The 21814-nt window shown below is 43.9% G+C and overlaps 1 protein-coding gene across 7 annotated transcripts in view; it reads right to left on the bottom strand.

Annotated features, from left to right (window-relative positions):
* lrp8 (low density lipoprotein receptor-related protein 8, apolipoprotein e receptor) overlaps nt 1-21814 on the bottom strand; it is a 50944-nt gene that overhangs the window by 15346 nt on the left and 13784 nt on the right. For all 7 annotated transcript variants that reach the window (XM_061297522.1, XM_061297525.1, XM_061297530.1 and 4 more), the window contains exons 3-9: nt 14945-15067; nt 8909-9037; nt 4791-5168; nt 3598-3720; nt 3347-3469; nt 1716-1835; nt 1517-1642 (exon numbers count right to left, since the gene is read on the bottom strand). In XM_061297522.1, the coding sequence (XP_061153506.1) occupies nt 1517-1642; nt 1716-1835; nt 3347-3469; nt 3598-3720; nt 4791-5168; nt 8909-9037; nt 14945-15067 (1122 nt within the window). The remainder of the gene's footprint in view (nt 1-1516; nt 1643-1715; nt 1836-3346; nt 3470-3597; nt 3721-4790; nt 5169-8908; nt 9038-14944; nt 15068-21814) is intronic.

Genomic DNA, 21814 nt, shown 5'->3' with positions numbered 1-21814 from the left:
TAGGCAGTGCTATGTGCAATGCGCAATTTTCAACGTTTCAGTACTATGCAAAGAGAAGAAGATCAAATATTCATGAAATCCAATAAATCATCTTTAGCTACTTAAAAGAAGGGAAAGAAGTGATTTTGAAAGAAACAATCTTTGTTTTTTGAAATGATTTCTTGAAGCTGCTAGCTAGCTTGGTTGCCACATTTAGACTTTTAATCATACAGCATGTAAATTTAATGCTGTGACGATTAATAAATGATTGAAAATAAACCTTTAAAGAAGTGCTTTCCTTGACACAGACAAGAAAAGCTTGTGGCACAATCCAGAGCCATGCATTTCATTATTCAGAGTGTACTTTTGCAAAAAATGGAACCATAGTGGTTAGGAAAACACATGTTGGTTGAGCGTTTCATACTTCTCTAATGAAGTAGATTGAGTTGGAAGATAAAGGCCAAAGAACATCTAGATTCTATTTTAGGGATGGAAAACAAATGGGCTCCTGCGTTTGCGCTCCTCTGGTTGGTTCATACATCATGTGTTGGTCACTAGCGCATTAGTAGGGGGGATTTGTTTTTCTCCGCAGGATTCAAGCCTTGCAATGTGCAAGGTCAACATTCAAAGCACAACTCCTACGAGATTGTGGAGCTGCACACAATCTAATCATCTGGACTGCCATTAACAAATGGGATTTTATTTTATTTCTTTTTTTCCAAATGCCAGTTTATGTGCTTCACACCCTTGAAAACATTTGATCAAGTCAATGTCCTAAGCCAAGAGTGAGGGATTGGATTTGCTTTTTCATTAGCACTTCATTCAGTAATGACGTAGCCTTCGACCTGTGCCAACATAATTGTTTTTCTCTTTGCACACAGTTGAATTGGCCATGTAACTAAGCCAGTTAAGGAGTCCAATTCCACAGTAAGACGACGAGAGCACTACACACGCTGCTGGAATGTAGATGCAGATGTAGAGCTCATGAGCAAACTAGATAAATGATGCCACCAAAAACTAGCCATGAAGAGGAAAGACAGCATTGTTGAGCCATGGGCTCTATTAATATGCTCAAATATGTACTATGACCTCAAGCGAGAAAGAAAAAAAAAAGCAAGCACCGTTAGTCTTTGCTCTGGTAAGCAGGCAAAAAGGTGGTTGTTACTTCAGCATTCCAACTCCTCTTTAATCCTTCACTTTCCACTCCAGGGAAAGCATGGCAGCTAACTGAAATCTTTTCATTTGGAAAGGCAGCAGCAAATATTTATCTTTGAACAGACTGCTGAAGAGGGTGTGCATACAAAACAGGCTTCTCTTCCCTTCTCTTTCTTTTCTTTCCAGGGGTGGGATCCCACCAAGAGATAAGCGCAGAGGATACAACAGGGACCGCCGGAAGTAAAGGGCAAATGTAATCTGCCAAAGGCCGACCGACCGACCGACCGAGCGGCCAGCCTTCAAATGTGCTTACGTTTGCACGTGTGCTCGGTCGTGTGTGGATTTGGGTGATTCAATATTGTGCGTGTGATGAATGACCGACCCACGGCTTTGCAGGTCTTGGAGGCGGGATCCATCTGGAAACCTTCGTAGCATTCACATTTATAATCCCCTTTGTAGTTGATGCAGATCTGACTGCAGGCGTCGGGGTTCTCGCATTCATCGATGTCTGCAGGAACAAGAAATAGGCACGCAGTCAACAGTAACAACGTTATTTGCTTGTAAGGAGTTTTGTTCTTTACCACCACAAGTCTTTTTGTCCAGAAGTTTATACCCAGAGGGGCAGTCACACATAAAGCCAATCCTCTGGTCCCTGCAGATATGGGAGCAGCCACCGTTGTTGTCCAAACACTCATTCAGGCCTGCGCAGATGATAGTCGGAGAAGCAATATGTTGGCAGATGTGACTGACACCACAAGGGCAATGAATAAAACAACAGGCAAGTGTGTCCGTCATTCATTTTGGTAGAATAACGTTTTTTCATAAAGGACGAGCTGATGGGGCGGGGGAAGTAAGCCTAAGGAGAAGTGTATTACTTTTATATACCTTGATCCAGTAACTCCTACAAAATGAAATTTTGCACATTGTGCTCTCTCCATGTTGTCCTATTCGCCTCATTGAATTCTCCCCACTTTCCTTTCTCTGTTGTAGGTCCGCATTTATACTCTTGTCTTTCTTTCAGTTGCCCCCGGGAGTGATGGCTTCAGAGAGCCAAAGCTGTTGCTGCTGCTGCTGCTGCCGCTGCTGTTGCTGCTGCTGCTGCTGCTGTTGCTGCTGCTGCTGCTGCTGCTGCTGCTGCTGCTGCTGCCGCCGCCGCCGCCGCCGCCGCTTCATTATCGGTTTACATTAAACATTTAAGCTTCAAGGCCACATACAGCTACTGCTTGGAAATTAGGATTTGAGGAGATTTGAATTTGCCAGTAGTACTGGCAAATATTTATATGACGCGTGTGTACATACATCATGGTACTTTGCAAATCATGCTGTTTGAAGTCCTCTCGTTACGCAGCAGTTCCAAATGGACTGTTTGAAAATCGAGCCGAAAATATCTCAAAAACTTCTGGCTTGACTTTTCTTTATTTGATCTTATTCGACATTTTCACAATTGTTTCATTTGATTGGCAGTCGTGCATCAAGAGCATTTCATCACTCTGAGGCACCTTGGCTAAAGGTTTGCATTCCCAAAAAGAGCTGCTAAAGAAAAAAGGTGTGGAGACTGATCTCACCAGCCAGCCAGCCAGCCAGCCAGCACAGATCGAGTCTGTCAAATGAGCAAGATTGCCGCACAGCTCATCTCATCTCATCTCATCTCATCTCATGCACAGTACATGCCCTAATATACTTTCTTCTTTAAATCTTGACTAGCATCCAATCATACGTGGTAGAAATGTAAAATCGGATGGAAAACGAATCCCCGATCCACATTTGACGAAAAAGAAAGCTGCCGATCCGTAATACCTTTCCCCAACTTGCCGTCTTTTTCTCAACGGCGGCAGTCTGTTGACTTAACTTAGCGAGAGGCTGAAGTGAAATCCGTGACCGAAGTTCACTGAGGGCTAATTAGTATCTATGTTGTGCGGATGGATGGCTAATCTGTGTGCTTCCTAATGGCCAATGTAGTCTGATCACATTTCCCTCCCTCCCTGTCTGCGATAGCACTAGAGGGCAGAGGCGCCAAGGTCTTTGATCATAACAAGGCACTTGAGAAATGTCCTGATTTAGTCTGCCTTGATCAAATTAAGCTCCTCTTATCGGGAAGAGCGAGCGACTGGCCATATTTGAACAACTGTGCCTGAAGACTCAAGTCTTATGTCGTATGGTTGAGCATCCATGATGTGCGTCAAATGAGCAGGAATGTGCACGTGCATCTTACCACACTCTTTCATAGGTTCATCCGACCAGTCTTTGCAGTCTTTTACATTGTCGCACACCTTGCTGCTGTCAATACATTGGCCATTCTTACAGCGGAAGTGTCCGGCACCGTCACACTTTGTAACTGTCAAAACCCGGCACCAAGTATTATTATTATTCTACATGCATAAAAAACGGCGCTGCACATTTATAGAAGAAAAAAGAAAAAAGATCAACGCTTGCGGTACTTCTCTTGAATATTTTGTTTCTTACCGTTGACGCAAGCGGCTTCATCACTGTCGTCCGGGCAGTCATGGACCTTATTACACTGTTTGGTGCCGTGGATACAGGAGCCATCGCCACACTGGAACTCATCAGGTCGACATGTAAGCAGCGCTGAGGAGGAATAATACAAGCAACCGGGGATGATTACAATTTGTAACACGTCGTTCATTGTCCAGTCCGTCTATCTAGTGTGTGTGTGTGTGTGAAATTACAACCGATTGTGTCGCCAATTGACTAGGAATGCTCCAACAGCAACGGCCATTCATTTATTATTTGCCTGTGCAAATATTCATATGTTGACTTTGGAGCTATGAATTGCAGACATTTACGATATGAAACCATCAGGGGCTATTCACATTGAAGTTACACTTTTTAAGACATACTGAGAACACTGGTAGCTCCCTCAACCTTTGTTAGAATTTGAAAAGAAATATATTTAAGATTTAAGAGAGCCAACTGTACGTCCATGTCATTCAAAAGTCACTTTTACGCAAGGAGTCATTTCAAGTAGGAGATAAAGCACCCAGGGATCTGTTTAGTGACTTTCAACATGGTCATGCCAGATGGGAGCTTGCCTCTTTCGATTGTGTGCAGCAATCAAGAAAGCAAGCAAGCAAGCAAGCGCAGGTCGTATGTTTGCCACATCAATTAGACATGACACACACAGTCCCTGTTCCGCGTTTGTCCTTGGAAAATGTATCTTTGGAAAATGTGTGTTTGTAGTGTGCGCGAGCGAGTCTCCTGCCATGTCCCCGAGGAGTGTGAAGAGCAGACCAGATGGGCTTTGTGCTTCACCTCCCACACATGCAACAAACACACAGGCGCTATCTAGCAGCTTCTCCCATTTTTACAGATCTCACAGTTGCATGGCAACCCATTCTTGGATCATGATGAAGTTAAGTTAGTCTTGATCATCCTTCAGTCCTTTTGAGACTCATTCATCCTCCATCAAGGATACAACATGCACTCTAATCATTTTCCAACAAAAACATGATCTCTGGGGTGACCTTAATTCACCTGTCCAGACAAATTGGCACAAGCGAGAAACTCTTGGGAAATTGGAGACACGAGCATCGCACCTTACGCTTTGCTCAAGATTTGCGATTTAAGCAAAATACAAACAAAAGAAATCAGAAACAATCACGGTAGCACCAGCAGTGGATGAAGGAGCGTTTACTCACGACAGTTTGTCTCGTCGGACTTGTCCTTGCAGTCGGCATCCCCGTCGCATTTCCAGCTGATGCGGACGCACTCTCCACTCCCGCACTGAAACTCGCTGAGCATGCAACGTGCTTTCCGGGGCTCGGTCCTCCGACTGCAGCGCTCCAGGGATTCGTCGGACTTATCTTTACAGTCGGGATCGCCGTCGCAGCTCCACAGCGCCGGAATACACTCGGAGTCATTGCAGCGGAACTCGTGCTGGCCGCAGGTGGGATGGGAGCACTTGTCTTCGTCGCTGCCGCCGTCGCCGCAGTCGTCGTCGCCGTCGCAGACGAAGATGGCCGCTATACACTTGCCGTTATGGCACTGGAATTCCTTGGACGGGCAGGCGTTGCCATCTACAGGTAACATGGAACAGACAAGTGCTGATGATTCATTTCAATATGCAGCAAATCCAAGGAGAAAGCCAACTCAAAGATGACACTCCACAAAAGAAGGGTGCAGAACCTGAAATGGATACGTATGTGGTAAAAAGAAAATAACAGGACGTACAATGCTCCGACCTTTAACACAGCCAGGGTCACAAGGTCACATATAGCGCACTAGTTTGGGCATTCACCCTTTCTTCGGACACGGAGCCAAATGAAAGTGAAATGCATCTATATTGTAACGCTGCGGACATTTGATTCCATTATGAATACAGTAGCTTTTCCCAGAAAGGCAATTTTACCATCACAGGTCATCCTCATCTCAGAATCTAGGACCAAACAAATACCAGAGAGGCTTTGTACTATACTGTATGTCCCAATAGCATGGAGCTTTCACTCCGTCTCAGTGACTGCAGAGCGAAAATGATCCTCTTTGCTCTTTGCGAGTGCGGGGGAGACATGCAGCAGGTTGAGCCACTTTGTGCTACTACAGAGTACAATAAGCATCCTCTAGCAAAAGGCACCAAGCATGTCGAGAAAGAGAAGTGATCAGTCACATGCTTTTTGAAATGTCCTTGCCTATCAAGGACAACTGACTCATAGGGTACGTATATTTAGCTGGCCCATCCACAACTGAAAGGATTGGTTTGAATGTGTTCAAATACAGGTGCACGTGAAACACGTTCAGCATATTCGTACTCCCATAGGCATCCAAGCACATCTGGCTTCATGCTTTTCGAGCATGAAATTCAACAAAGCCTACTTTGACATGATGTTAAATGAACTATGTATGTCCCGCTCATGCCTTTTCCCTTCTTTTATCATCTGCGCTTGCGAAAGAAAAAAAACAAACAGATGAGCTCCACCACAAAGGGACTTTGATGACACACCATTCAACTATCAAAGTAAGACGTGAAAGCAAAAGGAGCGGCACCTGGGCTTGTTTGAGCGGCGCAATGGGCCGTGCCGTGCCGTGCCGTGCCGTGGGCTGCACTCGCCGAGTGTTATGATCATCTATTTGATGAAATATTGATGCCTTTCCTTGCATCCAACGATGGAATATCAACAGCCCATTTCTCAGTGGCTTGGCGTAATCGCAGATGAATGGCACACAAGGGAGGGCATGGACATTCAACTGGAGGATGGCCCATTTGTGGTGATCAAACTAAATCTGGGCGCGCGTGTACCTTACACACATACGTAAATAAAAGATATGTCTTTTGATGGGGCTACAAGATTTGCAAATCAGGAATGCAGGAAAAGAATGATAATAATACAGGAAAAGAATGTTTCACAGAGGCAAACAACCAATCCGACTCACATTCAGGACTACGTACCAAAGCGTATTCTTTGCAATCTGCAAGTAATCTTGAGAAGACCAAAGCACGACCATTTCCACATGGAAAAAGATGCAAAGGCTGAACTGTGAAGCGGGACATGACGTGGCAAAGGCCAGTGTTTTCATCTTCATTTGCACCTTCTTTGAATGGAGCAAAGCTGGAGTCATCCGGCGTCCACCGGCTAGCAAAAATGACTCGGAATGTTTATGAGACCAATGATTTCATGGCACCTAAAACAAAAGTGCAACAGCCTTTGGCTGCATATGAGCTTGCTCCTCGTAATTCTTGCTGCATTACATTCCACCTACGCATGCGGTGAGAGCAATCAAAGGATTGAGATGGGAAGAAAAAACATCAACATAAGAGGCTACAGATACCTCTGAAGAATGAAGAAGCTAAATCCCGCTCCAGTCATTTTTCATGTGGGTGGACTCTTCTTGCTTCTCTTTGGTCTGCTATGAACTGATGGAGGAGAGGATTCATTTACTGAGGGGCACCGCTATATCATTTTATTCTCTGAGCACCCTTTGCTTTTTCCAAAAATGATGCACACAGAGCTCTTTCTTCACTGCCTTGCCATAAAACAGCAACATGCGTGTATCCCCAGTGGCCATTGATCCTGCTGTAATGTAACATGGCCGCCGCCGCACAAGTGATGATGTTAAAAGAGCAACAGGTCCCCAGAGCCCACAAGACTTTCTCCGACTACGCTCCTCTCTCTCCGGCTCGACATTTCTGTTTGGAGCCAAAGCTACTTGCAAGCACAAGCTCACTGCAGACAGATCATTCAAAGTGGGCCAATGGCCCCAACATACAGCAGATTCTTGCAGGATGGCACAATCTCCATCTTGGACTGATGTTTGCTTAGCATACAGTTGCTGCCGCATCCATCGATTCAACAAAGCATCCATTTTTTGACACAAGCTGTGGAGATGGAGACTTCATGTCGTGTCTGACCCAAATTCCCAGACGTGTCGCTTGCTTTAGGGGAGAAACATTTCATTAGAAGCTCGATCAAACGCCATCACACCTTGCTCACTAAACTCTGCGGAAACTCATTCACCAGCAAAGTCACACGTGCCTTGGAGCATGGCACTGAAAATCAGCGCTTTCAAAACTTCTAATCAGCAATTAAGCGCAAATAACGTGGACTCTCCGTAAAATAAAGTAAGTGTGCGGATAAACAAAGTGATTCCAAAAGACTCAACTCGCAATTATTCCTTTCTTTCCCAGTGGAAGGACTCCAGGCAACATTTCGAGCAATTCACTGCCAACACTGTGGAGCCATCCAATTAAATGAACTTTTTTAATTGAATCACTGCTGGAAGTCCTTTGGAAATCGGAGACAAGGAGAGATCGATTCATCCCGCAAAAGTCTCTTCTCGTTTAACGACGCTTGATCTTTCAACATTCAATTTGACTCTTAAAGAGTTGGGGGGGAAGCCAAAGCGTTTCTCTTGGAGCCAAATGTAAATAGTGTATTTTGTCAACATTCAGAGTCAAGCAGAGAGTCTGCTGCAATGAAAGCAATTCAACATGAAGCTTGAACACTCTTTATGTAAATCCATCCTTTTTCTACAATGCCTGTTGTCATTAGGGCTGCGGATGAGCTGCAGCTTATCCGGCCGGACATCCTTTGTGTAAGAGGCCTGCTATTCTATTCAAAAGATTCAAACGCTCAACCTCACACACAGGACAACCAATTCCATTGCATCTTGTATCCACATCACTTTGCTCTTTTAAAAGTTGCATTGCGTTCAAACGGACACGTCACAGTCGTTTTGATACGACAAAAAACAGTTGAACGTAGAAGCAATGATTCAAAGGCTGGACTTTTATGTGTGAGGTCATTTCCATCATGTCAGATGGCCTTTCATCACTTTTACCTTTAAATGATAGCTGAAAGACTAATCCTCACAGGTTTTAAGATTGGCTCAAGTCACTCTCATGGGCACATTGAAAAGACTGCAGAAAATCAATCATCATCCAGACATTCATGAATTATTTCACAGCTTGATTCTCTCCTTGTTCACACCGCCGTTGGAGATGAGAGACGATCAAAAGATGGTATTGTCTCCCATTACTCGTCGATATATTAATGCCCAACGTTCACAATAGAAGTGAAAAAGACTTGGATCGATCATTCAAATGGTGTTTGAAAACATTTTGTTCTGAAATTGGACAAAGCACTTGTAAAGTGTTGAACTGGAAGTGCTTCTTGTTTGATTTATACACCTATAAAATCACATACATGTTGCTCATATCCTGGATTTGGATTGGAAGTAGAAAAGTCGACTTGTCAACTGATGTATGATGGCATTAAGATGAATGGATGTTTTTGCCACCTCATAAGGAATTGCTGAAGCTCACCTGCGGCACAGTGCTCTTCATCTGCCCCGTTCTCGCAGTCCCTTTCCCCATCACATCGCCACGACAACGAGACACACTTTGCCGCCGTCCCGCCGCAGTCAAACTTCTCCGGTGAACACGTCTGCCGGCCTGGCGGAGAGAAAGGAATGGGAGAGAGAGAGAGAGAGAGACGCTGAGTCAATCCAATGAATTACCTTGCAGCCCAAATGGAACAATATGCCACAAACAGCAAGTGTCATTTATTTGCTAACTACATGATTAAGTATTGTGACTTTGGAAGGGATTCAAACAAATCCTGGCTGGCTTCATTTGAATACGAGTACAAGTGTAATTTATTTGGTGACTCCATGGTTAAGTGTTGTCACTTTCCAGCCAGCATTTGGAATACGTTTGTCGTTCATGAAGTTTTCAACTGTTGATGCTATCAAATAAAAAATGCAAAAGCCTTGGAGCAATAACTGTGTTTTGAGTCTTTACTCCATTTCATTGTTACTCCGCTGACAGATAGAAGGCAAGGATTGCACTTTATGGGTGGTTTGGAATCAACAAAGTGGATTTTAAATAAGTTGAGGTCCAAAAAGTAACCTGGCACTTGAAGGCCATTGCAGTTTATTCCAATGAGAAATACTGGGGATTTGTGCTTGCCCTCACAAGGCCTAGCTAAGTGACAATAACGTGCACGGTGTAGGGCTGGACTGAGCTCAGCTCAGCGCTGTATGCTAATGAACTTCTGATGAACTACCTTCCTCATTTGCCTTCACAAGGAAGGAGGGAATTGGAGCATTTCAGCATGACAGCCGGCGCAACTGCAGCTGATTGATCTGGACAGTTCATAGCCTCACGGGATAATGCAGAGATCATTTCTTTGGCACCAGGCGTGTGTTTGAGCCTGCCAGGTGATCTACGTTGCCCTTGACTCACTGTCTGTCACATTGTCAAAACAAAGGCACGTGGGAGGAATAGAATTGAACACTAGAGATGAGCATGGGCATGATAGGCCTGGAAGGGATTGCATACCCACTTAACCACTTTGACTAGAATGACATCACAGGTAGTACATACAAAGTCACATTTGGAGGATGTACACTGACTATTGACTAGATTTCAAAAGAACAAATGCACTAGTGCTATTCTTTTCACTCTGATCATGAAAAGAACTTGATAGAATGACTTGACTGTTGAGGTTGTTGAACATTAGTGACGCAAGATTAGGATTGTTGATGGAAGTGGAATTCTTTGTGAAATGGCATTGAGGTGATACAGCTTCAACAACTTGTTAACGCTTCAATTTTACATTGACGCATTTTTATCTGCACTACTTTGCAGGGTGTTTGCCATATAAGAGGGAATATACGACTACTAATAAGTTGGAATCTTCTTTGCATACGTACTAGGAAGCACACATACCTTTGTCAAGGAATTGCAGTGCAAGCACTTCCAACAAAGCGTTTCCATTTTGAGAGCAGTCTTTCGGAAGAAGACGGGCGGGGGCCATGGGACTTGCGGAATGCTCCCGTGTGAGCATCAATGATTCATGCAAGACTATGGATCAAGCACTTATTCACCTGCTAAAGACTCCGTTGAACAATGCTGCAGTGTCAGGTGGATGCATGCATGCATGTTAACCTCATTAGGACTTGTTGAGGTGGCTTGAGTCGTAGACATGTGGGTTGATGCGTGTGGTGCCATTTGCTACAAGTGTGAGCCTTTTGGTAAATGACGCATGGCTCTCTCTTCTTTTCCTGTGCTGATACACAGAAGCTTAACTTTAGCATTATCCGCAACTAAAGCATGGCCCTTAACGTTGCTGTTTCACCACCTTCATCCTCCTTTTGTCCTTCAAACGTAAAATCCAATTTAGCCAACGTGCGTATGGATAACATCGGATTACGTTTTAAATGAAGGTTAGTGTTGATTAGTGGCTTTCATCGGAACACTGATCTGCAATTATAACCGCTCTGTTTTAAAGAGATGGAGAGCCCGTGTCGGAGTGCGCGCTGCTGATCAAAGTCAGGGAAAATGAGAGAAGAGAAAAGTCACTCGGAACTCTAGTAGAAACTGACAATAAAGGATTATCAGTCGGAGAGGAAAGACACCATCATGAATCATAAGTTGGAGAATGCGGTAAAGGAGGAATAAGGACATACACTGATGGGCTGAGATGGGCTCGGGGCTACAACACTAGCTATAATACAATACAAGTTTATTTCACAACGCTTGGAGCTGGAACAAAGCGCTTTATGTTTAACAATGGGGCGACCGCAGTGCACGCGAGTATGGCATTGTTTCCAGCTCCAGCCTTGTATTAAAGCTATAGGCCCTGTTTTACAGCTCAAGGCACATGGGCTGGGCTGGCCTGGGCTGGGCTGGGCTGGGTGACGGAGTGATGAGAAAACATTAGTAGTGCTGACACCACGGGCCTGTCAGTGCACCCGGGTCGTGATCAGGCTAAGAATAAGACAGCGGCACCAGAGAGTCTTGCTACTTCACCGAAAATAACAACTTCAAATACCTGCTTTCCAATCAGAAGTAGCTGTTGAACTGCAACTCTCACAATGAGAGCAAGAGCTTTAATTACAATGCACTCAACAAACACACAATGACGATCTTAGGTGAAGGCCTCTCATTCCTTACTTTCCCAATGCACTGGACAATTCCTTACTTTGCCCATGATGCATGAATGGACCTTGCTTAGCAACCTCCTGAAGTCATTTCCTTTTAATTAGGCTTACTTGGGGAACTGATTCCCCAATTATGTATGTTGTATTGGAATAGCCAAGATAAACAACAAACTAGCCTCTAAAATGAAATCCTTCATGTGTAATAATTTGGAGCACAGCTCATGTCCATTTTACATTCCTCCACAAATCTTGGAGCAATTTGGCAAAATAATAATCCAACGAGGTTTGTTAAGGCGTAGCAAAGCAAATAGTAGAAGGGTGACAGTCAACACAATCAAACTCCACCTCTTTTTTACCAAATCATATCATATTATATTAGCAAAATTGTTGTTCCGCCCGCCCGCCAGACTTCGCCAGCAGAATATTTTGCTAAAACCGCTTTCTTAAGCTGATCCATTTGTTAGGATCAAAAGGAGGAAATACAATGTGGCCCAGCATCAAAGTATCGAAGACAATAAACAAAAGAGCAAGCTAGGAAATGAGAATTCTCGCCATGAGCAATCACAAGATAATTGATCCGTCCAGCAAGCTAATTCAATCATTGTTGACGATTATATGCATTACTTGGTGCTTTCAGGGCTGGTCGTGCAGTAAGGTGGATAAATCAGTGAGGCTGAAATGAAAAGCACGACTGCAAACTGGACCTAATTAGGTTTAATGAACCCATTCATTGCCAGTAATGTCTAGATTTCACACTACAATCTCGAGAGATAATGTGAGTGAGGTAGATTAAAAAAAATAAAATAAAAAATAGAGAGCTTAAAGGCTAGTTGAAACCCCGATTGAATTCTAATGGAAATGACAATTATTCATATACATACCTGCTTGCTAATTGTTTACTGGTATATTTTGTATATTATGCCAACAAGTTCATTTTAGTTGTGATAATCATCCAGGTGAATTTCAAAGCAAGTCCTGGAATATAAATTTGGGATGCCAGTGTGTGTTGGTTTATCTATCAACTAGCATATTTATTTTTGTGTGTTGAGTTATTCAACGGTCTCATTCACAAGAGCGATCATACAAAATGAATGTGTCTTTAACATAATGAATGCAGCTTATTCCCATTTCCACGATGAGTGCCTGAACGAACACATAATGCCACACTCTGCTGTATAATGTTTAGCTGACTCCAACTTTACACACACTAAGGAATATAGGATAAGTGGACAAATAAAAGAATCGAGAAAAAAGGGTTGAAAACACCAACAAATCTGGCAGTGATTAATTGTGCTCCATAATGAAGAAACTAAAATGGAGAGATTTCTGTGCTGCCTCAAACAGATACAATGCATAAGTACATTTTTGTCTCATGGGTGTTGCAGTTGAGTTGATTTTTCACACCAATGAAAGAGGCTAGCTCAGTGCTATGTGCACTATATCATATGCTACGTACTAATGGTTGGGAACATTTGGACTAGATACGCACTGGCACGAACGAAAATGAAGACACACCTGTTTTTTACGCTGGCATGGCCCCCCTTTTTGTGCTGTGGCAATGGCCTAGTTTTGCATATTTGGGATGCGTCTTACTTAGTATTGGCGCCGCATCCCCCGCCGTCCCCGCAGCGTATCTGCAAATTTGATTACAAACCGTGGACTAAATCCGCAAAAATCAAGTCTTGGGACCGACGTGACATTCTGTGACATCAGTGCTGTCTGTCTTCCGGTGACGTTGAATGAGACTTAAACTCCATGCGCTCTAGACGTAATATTGTATGTGATCAAACATTAGCTAATGGCATAGTTACGAAATACAATGATAAAGAATAAACACTTTGGTCACACTTTCTTCTCCAATGCACATGATGTACCTTGGCCACCTCGGCGCTCGATAAGATCATTCCAAATGGAACCACTTCTGGGGCATTCGACTTTGAGGGGAATTCCAAACAAGCGTCTTGTGAAGTCTTGCAAGTACAGTGTTTGCATTTGTGTCTGGGAGGGAGCCAGTGTTTGTGTCTATGTATCAGAAGCATCACTGGAGATCCATAGTTAATCAGTAGTCACCAGAGGTTGCAGGGATCAGCACATCGACTCTTTCTCTGGCCAATCAATTCAATAAAAGGCCTTACTTAAGCTGAACTGGCATCCCAAAGTGTTGATGCAGAAAGGACTGAGAGGATTAAATGCTACATTGGAATGTGATGGAGGGAGGGAGGGAGGGAGGATGTTTACCAGTCCCTATGTCGGAGATAAGAATGACTCGAAATAATAGAATACAAGAAGGCCTGAATTTGCTGTTAAAGGCCCCACTGGTTCATTAGCAATTATGCTGAGTACAGACTTCTACTATGTGGAGGATGGCCTCTGAGAATGCCCGCCCGTAGTCTCCATTCCGTACGTCAATCTACATCCAGTTGTGATACATTAAAAAGAATATCAAGCCGAATAACTAGCCCTGTCAATGAAGCAATACCTGGGATGTTGACAGGTTCAAAGTATTTGTGATTGTCAAATGCATCTGACTAAATGATATCAAGTTGTTCTTCCACCTGAAAAAGAATAGCCATTAACAAGCAACCATGCTGACTGAATGAATAGTCTTTTATACCACAGAGCTTTGAGTGGCCTTTAATGTGCCATCTATAAAATGTAACTGCTGGCAATGCAGACACACCCACACACACACACCATAACCTAGCGGTAATTGTTGTCACACTCAACCCGGTTTAAATTCACAGAGTCTATTTTTTTTTTTTTTTTTTTTTTAATTGCAGCATGAGCGGTTAGCTTTTCAATCAGAACTTAAGGGAAGAAATGGGCCTTTAATTACATGAATATTACAAAGGCTATCAACACTGGCTACAACTGGCTTGAAACATAACAAAGACAGACATGCTTGAAATGCTCCATACTGAGGAATCCCTAGACGACAACCATGATTAAACTGAGAATTAAGATTTGATGATATCTGAGGCAATGAAATGTTGGTTGACAATGTTATCTGAGCACCCACACTTTAAAAGCGGAATTGTCTGTAAAAGTCATTCATTGAAACCCCAAGTGTGTGGCCGTCTGCTTTGTGATACAACCGGAGCAAAGAAATGATTGTGTGAACATTTCTTTCACTGGTCGTTGTCATGAGCAAACCATGTGTGCATATATGTGCTCAAGTAGTGGACGTACATACGTAGGCACGATTGAAGAGAAACGGGACACACAAGCGTCTCAATGTGCCGGAGGGACAGCATCTGTGTCTGCACGTCACTTCATTTCAACGGACGTACACTGCAGTAAAATCACGGGAAGTAAGTGAACTGTAGGCCTGCTAGCAGCGCGACTACAGTTGTTGTTTGCCGGACTGCGGTCCATCCGTGTGCGTTGCTCATCTATGTCGAATCGGGCTACTTACTGCAGATTGCGTCAGCCTCGTCGGAACCATCTGCGCATTCCTGCTCCCCGTCGCAGCGCCACCTGGCGGGAACGCACTGGCCATTCTTGCAGGCGAAATCCGTGGTTGCGCATGTCTTCTTTGCTGTAAAGAGGAATAGATTGGTCAACATGAGGCTACTGCATTGGATGTACGAATTTGCCACAAATCATTCAAAGATAGTAAAAGCACCGGCTAATAATGCAACGAGTGTCGGCCTTAGGTTGTCTTTTCAATGGTGGCCCATAGCCAAGCAGGAGTATGGACAGTGCATCTGCACAGTGACTGCACACATCTGCCAACATATGCATAGTGCAGTCAATTCCAGCTGTTAGTATTTACGTAGAGCGATAAATATGTCGCGACTGGGATGTAGATGGTGCACAACTGCAAAAATGGTGTCGGATATTGAAAATGACTAACGGTTGCATGGATGTGAATTCATTAATACCCCCCAAATCCCAACTTGATAAACGCTTGTTTTATTGAAAGGGACAGATTTTAAAAGCGGGTTGAGTTAGACAGTCAGGTGAGGATTCCGAAAGCATGGAAAGCTTTCAGAAAGCCTGCAGACCACAGAGGTCCTAAGTTTGTTTGATGAAGCTTGAGAAGAACATTTTTCATGACAATAACGAGAGCTATTTTCCTTTTGCATCCAGAAGCACAGGACAAGACACAGAGTGCTTGACTCTGTCTTGTGGCAGCTCCCAGAGGAAATGGAAACCTCAATAATCATGGATTCTAAATTTATTCCTTGCAAAACTAATTAGGTTTTAGCACACCCACCCGGAAACACAAAGAAAACAAGCAAAGAAATGTTCCCGCTGGCTGAATGAATCGACGCTCGCTGTGAGCTTTGCAAGTCCTCTTTTCTGTATCGTCGCCATTCGTGTCCCAAGCTGCACACATGCAGTGCACTGTTAGCCGGCCCACATGACAAATGATCACTGGGCTTATTGTCAAAACTCATGCACCCGCTGAATTACGTTATGAAAAGATGGAGCTTTTGAAGAGTTGCAGCGTCTGGAGCCTGCCGAGTGTCCACAGACCGAAACCAAAAAATCTACCTGCGGACCGGAAAAGAAAGATCTGTCCCTTGGAAGCAGTAAAGAACCTTAAAAAGGTCCGAAGCTGCTCATAAGAGCATTTGAATTTGCATTTGACAGAGTCCAATTGCATCCCTTGCGTACTTCTCTTTGATATGGGTTGAAAGGTTGAAGATAGTTTGTGGTGAAAAACACAAAGGGAATCCCAAAGTGCTACAGACAGATATGCCCGAGGTGAATGTGGATGTGGGATCAAATCCCCAAAGGGTGGATGAAAGTCAATCAAAAGGCAAGTGATCAGTCAGTGTTTTGGTTACCAATGACCTGAAGTTACCTCTCAATGTGTAGCTAGCTCTTTTTGCGGGTATCAAGGGCACGTTTGTGATATAACCGCTCTCCCACCCACTTCTTCCCTTGCATGTTTCCCAGTCACTAGGTGTATCCACGGTTACCCCGGAACACTGGAATACAAATACGCGCACACACCAAACTGGCCTGTCTTCGCTCCTGATCCACAGTGTCGCACACACCGTCATCCTTCATTAACATATTTGCTGTTTTCAACCACGGTGGAGATTGAGCAGGAACGACAATGTGCTCGTTCGCTATAAGGGGCCGCTAACCAGGGCTGGATACTGCTCACCTTGTTCCCTTGCCTCCAATCCATGCCCATGGAGACAGTCTAGAGAAGGTACAGTATGTGTGCTGCGAGTGTCCAGATATTGTGTCAAACGGGAGTGTCAATCAAAGCAGGTACTTGTGGCTGCTGCACAACACAATGGTGCAATAGTTGTTGGCAGAAGCAAGCAAAAGTGACGCCAGTCGGGTGAAGGGCAGAGGGTGGCTGCCGCTTGGCAGCTTCAGGGAGGGCAGCAGCTTTTTTGGTGCTCCCCAACAAAGCCCACCTCTTCATTGCCATCCAGAGATGCAAATCGCTCTTCATCAAAGTTTCACACTCGGCTTAGCGGTGAACAAAATGCCAATGGCCGCTACTTGGCAAGGACTCTCTGCACATCCTCGTCCTCTCTTCACTTGGACTGTTGGAACCGGCAGCAAGGTGAGCACACTCATTCACTTGCATAATAGCCAGGCACATTTTCACACATATTTGACATGTGCTTCCATGGAAGCCCTCTCATTTATCCCCTGAGGACCTTCTTTTCTTTGGAAAGTGGTACAGAAGCTGGATGGATTTGCATCCAGTGTCACAAAGCGAAACCCAAAATGAGCACAGCTTCCCGAATCAGCCATCACAGAGATCACCAGCAACCGGAAGAGCAGCTTCATCCTAAAGGACAATATCCTTGTCGTACACAGATGAGATAGATGATGGACAACAATGCAATAACAGCAAGGTGCTCTGAATTACAGTACGTGTTAAGAGACTGCCTTTTTTGTCCTTTCTTTTCCGTCCTATCATGACTTCAAGCATTTAAGAGGGGAGAGACAGACTTAACTCTCTGGCTTAGTGTGATAACAGTATGGCTTAAACCTTCGTCAAGACGCTCGGAATATTCTGGGGAGCTAGCTCTGTGCATTTTTCAGGCTGTGCCAACAGGTCAATCAGCCTACACCTCATTTGCATTTTTGGACACTATCCCTGGGTGGAGACGTTTTTTTTGACTTCCTTTGAGTCTTTGTGAGTGCTTTTTGTGGAAGGGAAGAAAATTGGGCACCTTTGACAAGCCAAAGTCCCAGTTAACTTGTATGCCCAAGTGTTTTGGAATGACTGCATCTGATTCCACTTAACGCATCTTTTGTCTGAGAGCAAAAACGGGGTCTTCTATTGACAGCGGTACTGAAACCAGTCAAGGCTTGTCAATCTAAATGTGAAAAATAGATTGAAAATATGTGAAAAAGCCTCGTGTCTATTGGAAGGTCACGTGTGTTACGAATGGATCCTTTGAACCAAGAGAATCGCGGAACTCAGGCCGGCCAGCCGGCCGGGCCTCCCAGGAAAGAAAAAAAAACGAAGTCCGGGTTGCTCCCCCTGACTGCTTGGCAAAGCAAATAGAATCCGCTTTGTCTTGTTTTCATTTAAAACGTGCAGATACAGAACTGCTGTCGGTTACGTTCCAAATGATTCGATGGTATGTATGGGCGCTGGGCAAAAGAAAAATGGCCACCGACACGGCTGTGTCAACAGTTTTAACTTCTCGCTTTAATCGTGTCCTTCTATCGGCAGATAATTACTAAGAGCAATCTGGGACGAGTCATTTATCATGTGTCTGCCATCCGTGACTGAATGGAGTGTGAATAAGGCAAAGGCCGCCTTGATGATTAGTATTCTTTGGAGACAGCCAGCCCCCAGCGCTATCAAAATGCAAGGAAGTCCTCTCCTCATTCAGTGAGGACGAACGAGACAGCAGAGTTGTGTCTACCGTGCAAACAGGGCCTGAAAGAGCTAGCACACTGACAATGCTGCACTGTCTTCCCTCTTTCCAAGGTACGGCTTGACGTTCTCTGAGATATGACTGCTTTTGTTTTACCCAAGACTGCAAACATTCGGGTTGAACACGCGGTCGAGCAGCCGACAAATTCACAACTATCGTCTGATCTGTTAACGTCGTGGCTGCTATTTTCTCAATAATATCAGCGCAAGAGATGAAAAACATTGTTGGGGTTGTCTCTTTTTCCTTTCTCCGTCTTTCTCTCGGCATACAGAAGAGCTTTCTTGTGGTTGGTGTCATTGGTAATGCTTCCCTAAAGCTTTTCAATTCTATTGTACATTAGTACTTTTGGCCTTCAGCGACACTTTTGCCAGAGATGATGATGATGATGATGATATCGCTCAAGGAAAATGACACTTGGTTTAAGTTCACAGTGATCATTGAGGGAATGTGCCAAACTCAGACCAGGGTTGCAGTGTTGCAGCTAACCGACCAGCTAACTACTCTCCCATACAGGTAGCCACACTTTCCCCAACTTTATGGAACAATTTATCTCTCTTTCAGAACTAAGCTTGTGGACTCTACGTAATTGTATTAGCAGGAGACGTGGGGAAGAAGAGTGAGAACGCCAGAAATGGGATTTGGATCCGACAGACGAGACAATAATCCCTCGCTCTGACACTCACTTTCCTCCCAATACTCTTTCAGGAGATGGCTCTTCTTCTTCACAAAGAGAATTTTCATCACAGTACAAAGGTAATGGCAGAAGATTTGAAGAGCTAAAGGATCTGGAGCACAACTGAAGAGCATTTACGTAGCAATGAATTTTGACATACACACTTTGTAAAGACAGAGAAGAAAAATCGAGTTTCATTTGCCAGAGGTTTTTAGCTCAGGTTCCTATTTTCTGAAGCTTGTTGGAGGATTGGAAAAAGAAAAAGAGGAAAGGCAAAAAGAGAACAGTGAGAAAGGCGTGAGAGAAATGTTCTGAAGGGTTCAACTGTGAACTCGTTGCTTTTCTGCCCCAAACAAAGGGCAGCCATTGTTGTGAGCAAAGGCCTTTAAGTCAGAGTCAGGCCCCTTTCCCACCCCGTCCCACACAGGGTGACAACTATAGGTTTGAACTCTGAGATTAATGTTGCTCCTCTTTCTGTCCCTAACACTGGCTGGAGACTTTATAAATGCCTCCTCCCCATCACTTAGAGGAAAAATACACACCAAAACCAAACGGGCACAAACAAGGGCTAAAGGATGGATGGATGGAACTCAAAGGCAAGCAAGACAAGTCACACAATGTAAAAAAAGATTAGGACCAAAGGACTTTGCAGTCCAACCTTTCTTCAAACCTCCTGTTTATAGTCTTAACAAATTTACCGGCCTTCTTGCTGGATTGGATACTCCAGCACAAAAATCCAATCCAATGCAACAACTGTTTGGAAACGTGTTCTATTACTTTATACGGATTTATCAATTGTATTAATTACATTCTGAATAAATGTGTGTGGAAAAGTGCATACAAGCAGAGAAAGAGAAAAAGAAAGGTGAGTCCTCAAAATAATAGCAAGTGTGGCAGAAGCACGGAAAGACAGAATTTGTCTCCTCACGTAAGAATGAACACAATTTGAAAGAAAGCTGAAGGCGAGCTGAGAAAAGGATGAGCAATATAAAATGAATAAATGCCTTTCTTTTTTAGAGCGTTCATGAAGTGCATCACACTTACTGCGGTAACTTCAATAGCAGTGAAAAGAAATTATTTTGAAATCCTGAGCGGTAGAAAATATCAAGTGGAAACAAACATGAGAGGAAGAGGAAAAAAAACAAAAGAAACTCCATGATACTGGGCTTCTTGATTTACAAATCATTGCTAAGCCCAGTCAGGGAGTGAAAAAAACTTGATATCGTCGGGTCATAATGAAAGTGGGCAATAAGCCACTGGAATGGCAAAAGGAGAGCAACTTTTTCTTACGCTGCGCTGCAAGACAAATTGATTGAAACTTAAGCAAGCCAGCAAGCGCCATCATGAGTGATGGAATGTCAACAGGATCAAGTGCTGGCATTTACACATTTCTCGCAAATACATATAATTATTCATCTAGACTCAGCATTCCCTTGACGTCTCTTGCGATAAAGGTACTATATTTTTCCATATATTGCGCAGCCCCAACTGCCACCCGCATTTATTTGCCGTCAGTGTAAAATGGCTTCAAACAGGCACTTTCATATCAGATAACGCCATCCGAAAAAAGGATCTTGTGTGCAAGACCTCACGTTCGAATGTGAGATTGATCGGGATTTGGCTTCAAAAGAAGACTTTACCAATGGGAATAAAAAAAAGAAAAAAATCTTTCATGTGGGATCCAACAGAATTGTTTATAAAGATTTCAAAAGAGCGTGTTGAGCAAACTTTGACCGCCATGACACTCAACGGGTTCAAAACAACCAGAACGATAACAATGGATGCTTATTTGTTTAATTGAAGAGGGCTTGTTTGAGAGCAAAGAATCCATGACACGGCAAGGAAACAAGGAGGATCAATATTTCAAAACATTCTTTTAAGGACTTTTCACACCAGTAAAAGAGTCTGAAACATCATAAGATATGGATATGCAGACAAGCCAGCTCTTTTTGGTTTCCATTCCACTAGTGAGCTAATACTTTTGAACTGCTTAATATGAGTCCCGTATCACAGCACACAACATTGGCTGTATTGACAACAAACGGAGCTCAGCTCCATCGATCCATTTGAGCCACGCTTAGGCATGAGCGTGCAGGCTTGCAGGGGAAAAGCAGCCAGGCATTCACTCAGAGTGAGATGTGACTTTCTTAGCCGGCCGGCCGGCCATGTAGAGAAATCTCATTTCATGATTCGGTGCCATGTAGGCTAAAGCGCACGGCTGAGAGCACATCCCCGCGGGGGCGGCAAACCTCCGAGAGAGAGACACTTGTCTGGATTGAGGACGCTGGGGGTGAGAGTTAACAAAATGGAAACCTGTAGGGTGGCGGAATGGAGAAAGCATCTGACAGCATCTGCTAATGGTTTATCGATTGAGAAAACACTTGCATTTTTTTTTAGATCCTGACCATGGCTCAATCAAAGTTCATTTGTACAATCACCAGTTATGACAGGGGGAGGGCGGGCGTGTGTTTGCGGGACAACTCCAAAATCATTCATATCACGAGTGTTTTCATAAAAACACAACCTGAGAAGAACATGCAAGTGGCATATGTACTTGATGTAGCTCAAGCAATGCGAGTCATGAACCTACTTGCTGCTGCAGGCTGCTGCTGCTGCTGTAACAGAGGCACTGGCATTGAAATTGAGATTTAAAACAAGGGATTGATGCAAAGTGAAGCTAGAGAGAGAGGCTGGCAAGCAGTGAAGTCTTTAAACTCTGCATGCCCACCAGGCCCATGAC

This window comes from Syngnathus typhle, linkage group LG14, assembly GCF_033458585.1.
Source record: "Syngnathus typhle isolate RoL2023-S1 ecotype Sweden linkage group LG14, RoL_Styp_1.0, whole genome shotgun sequence".
Classification (NCBI taxonomy): Eukaryota; Metazoa; Chordata; class Actinopteri; order Syngnathiformes; family Syngnathidae; genus Syngnathus; species Syngnathus typhle.
This window is presented reverse-complemented; position numbering and strand designations above follow the sequence as displayed.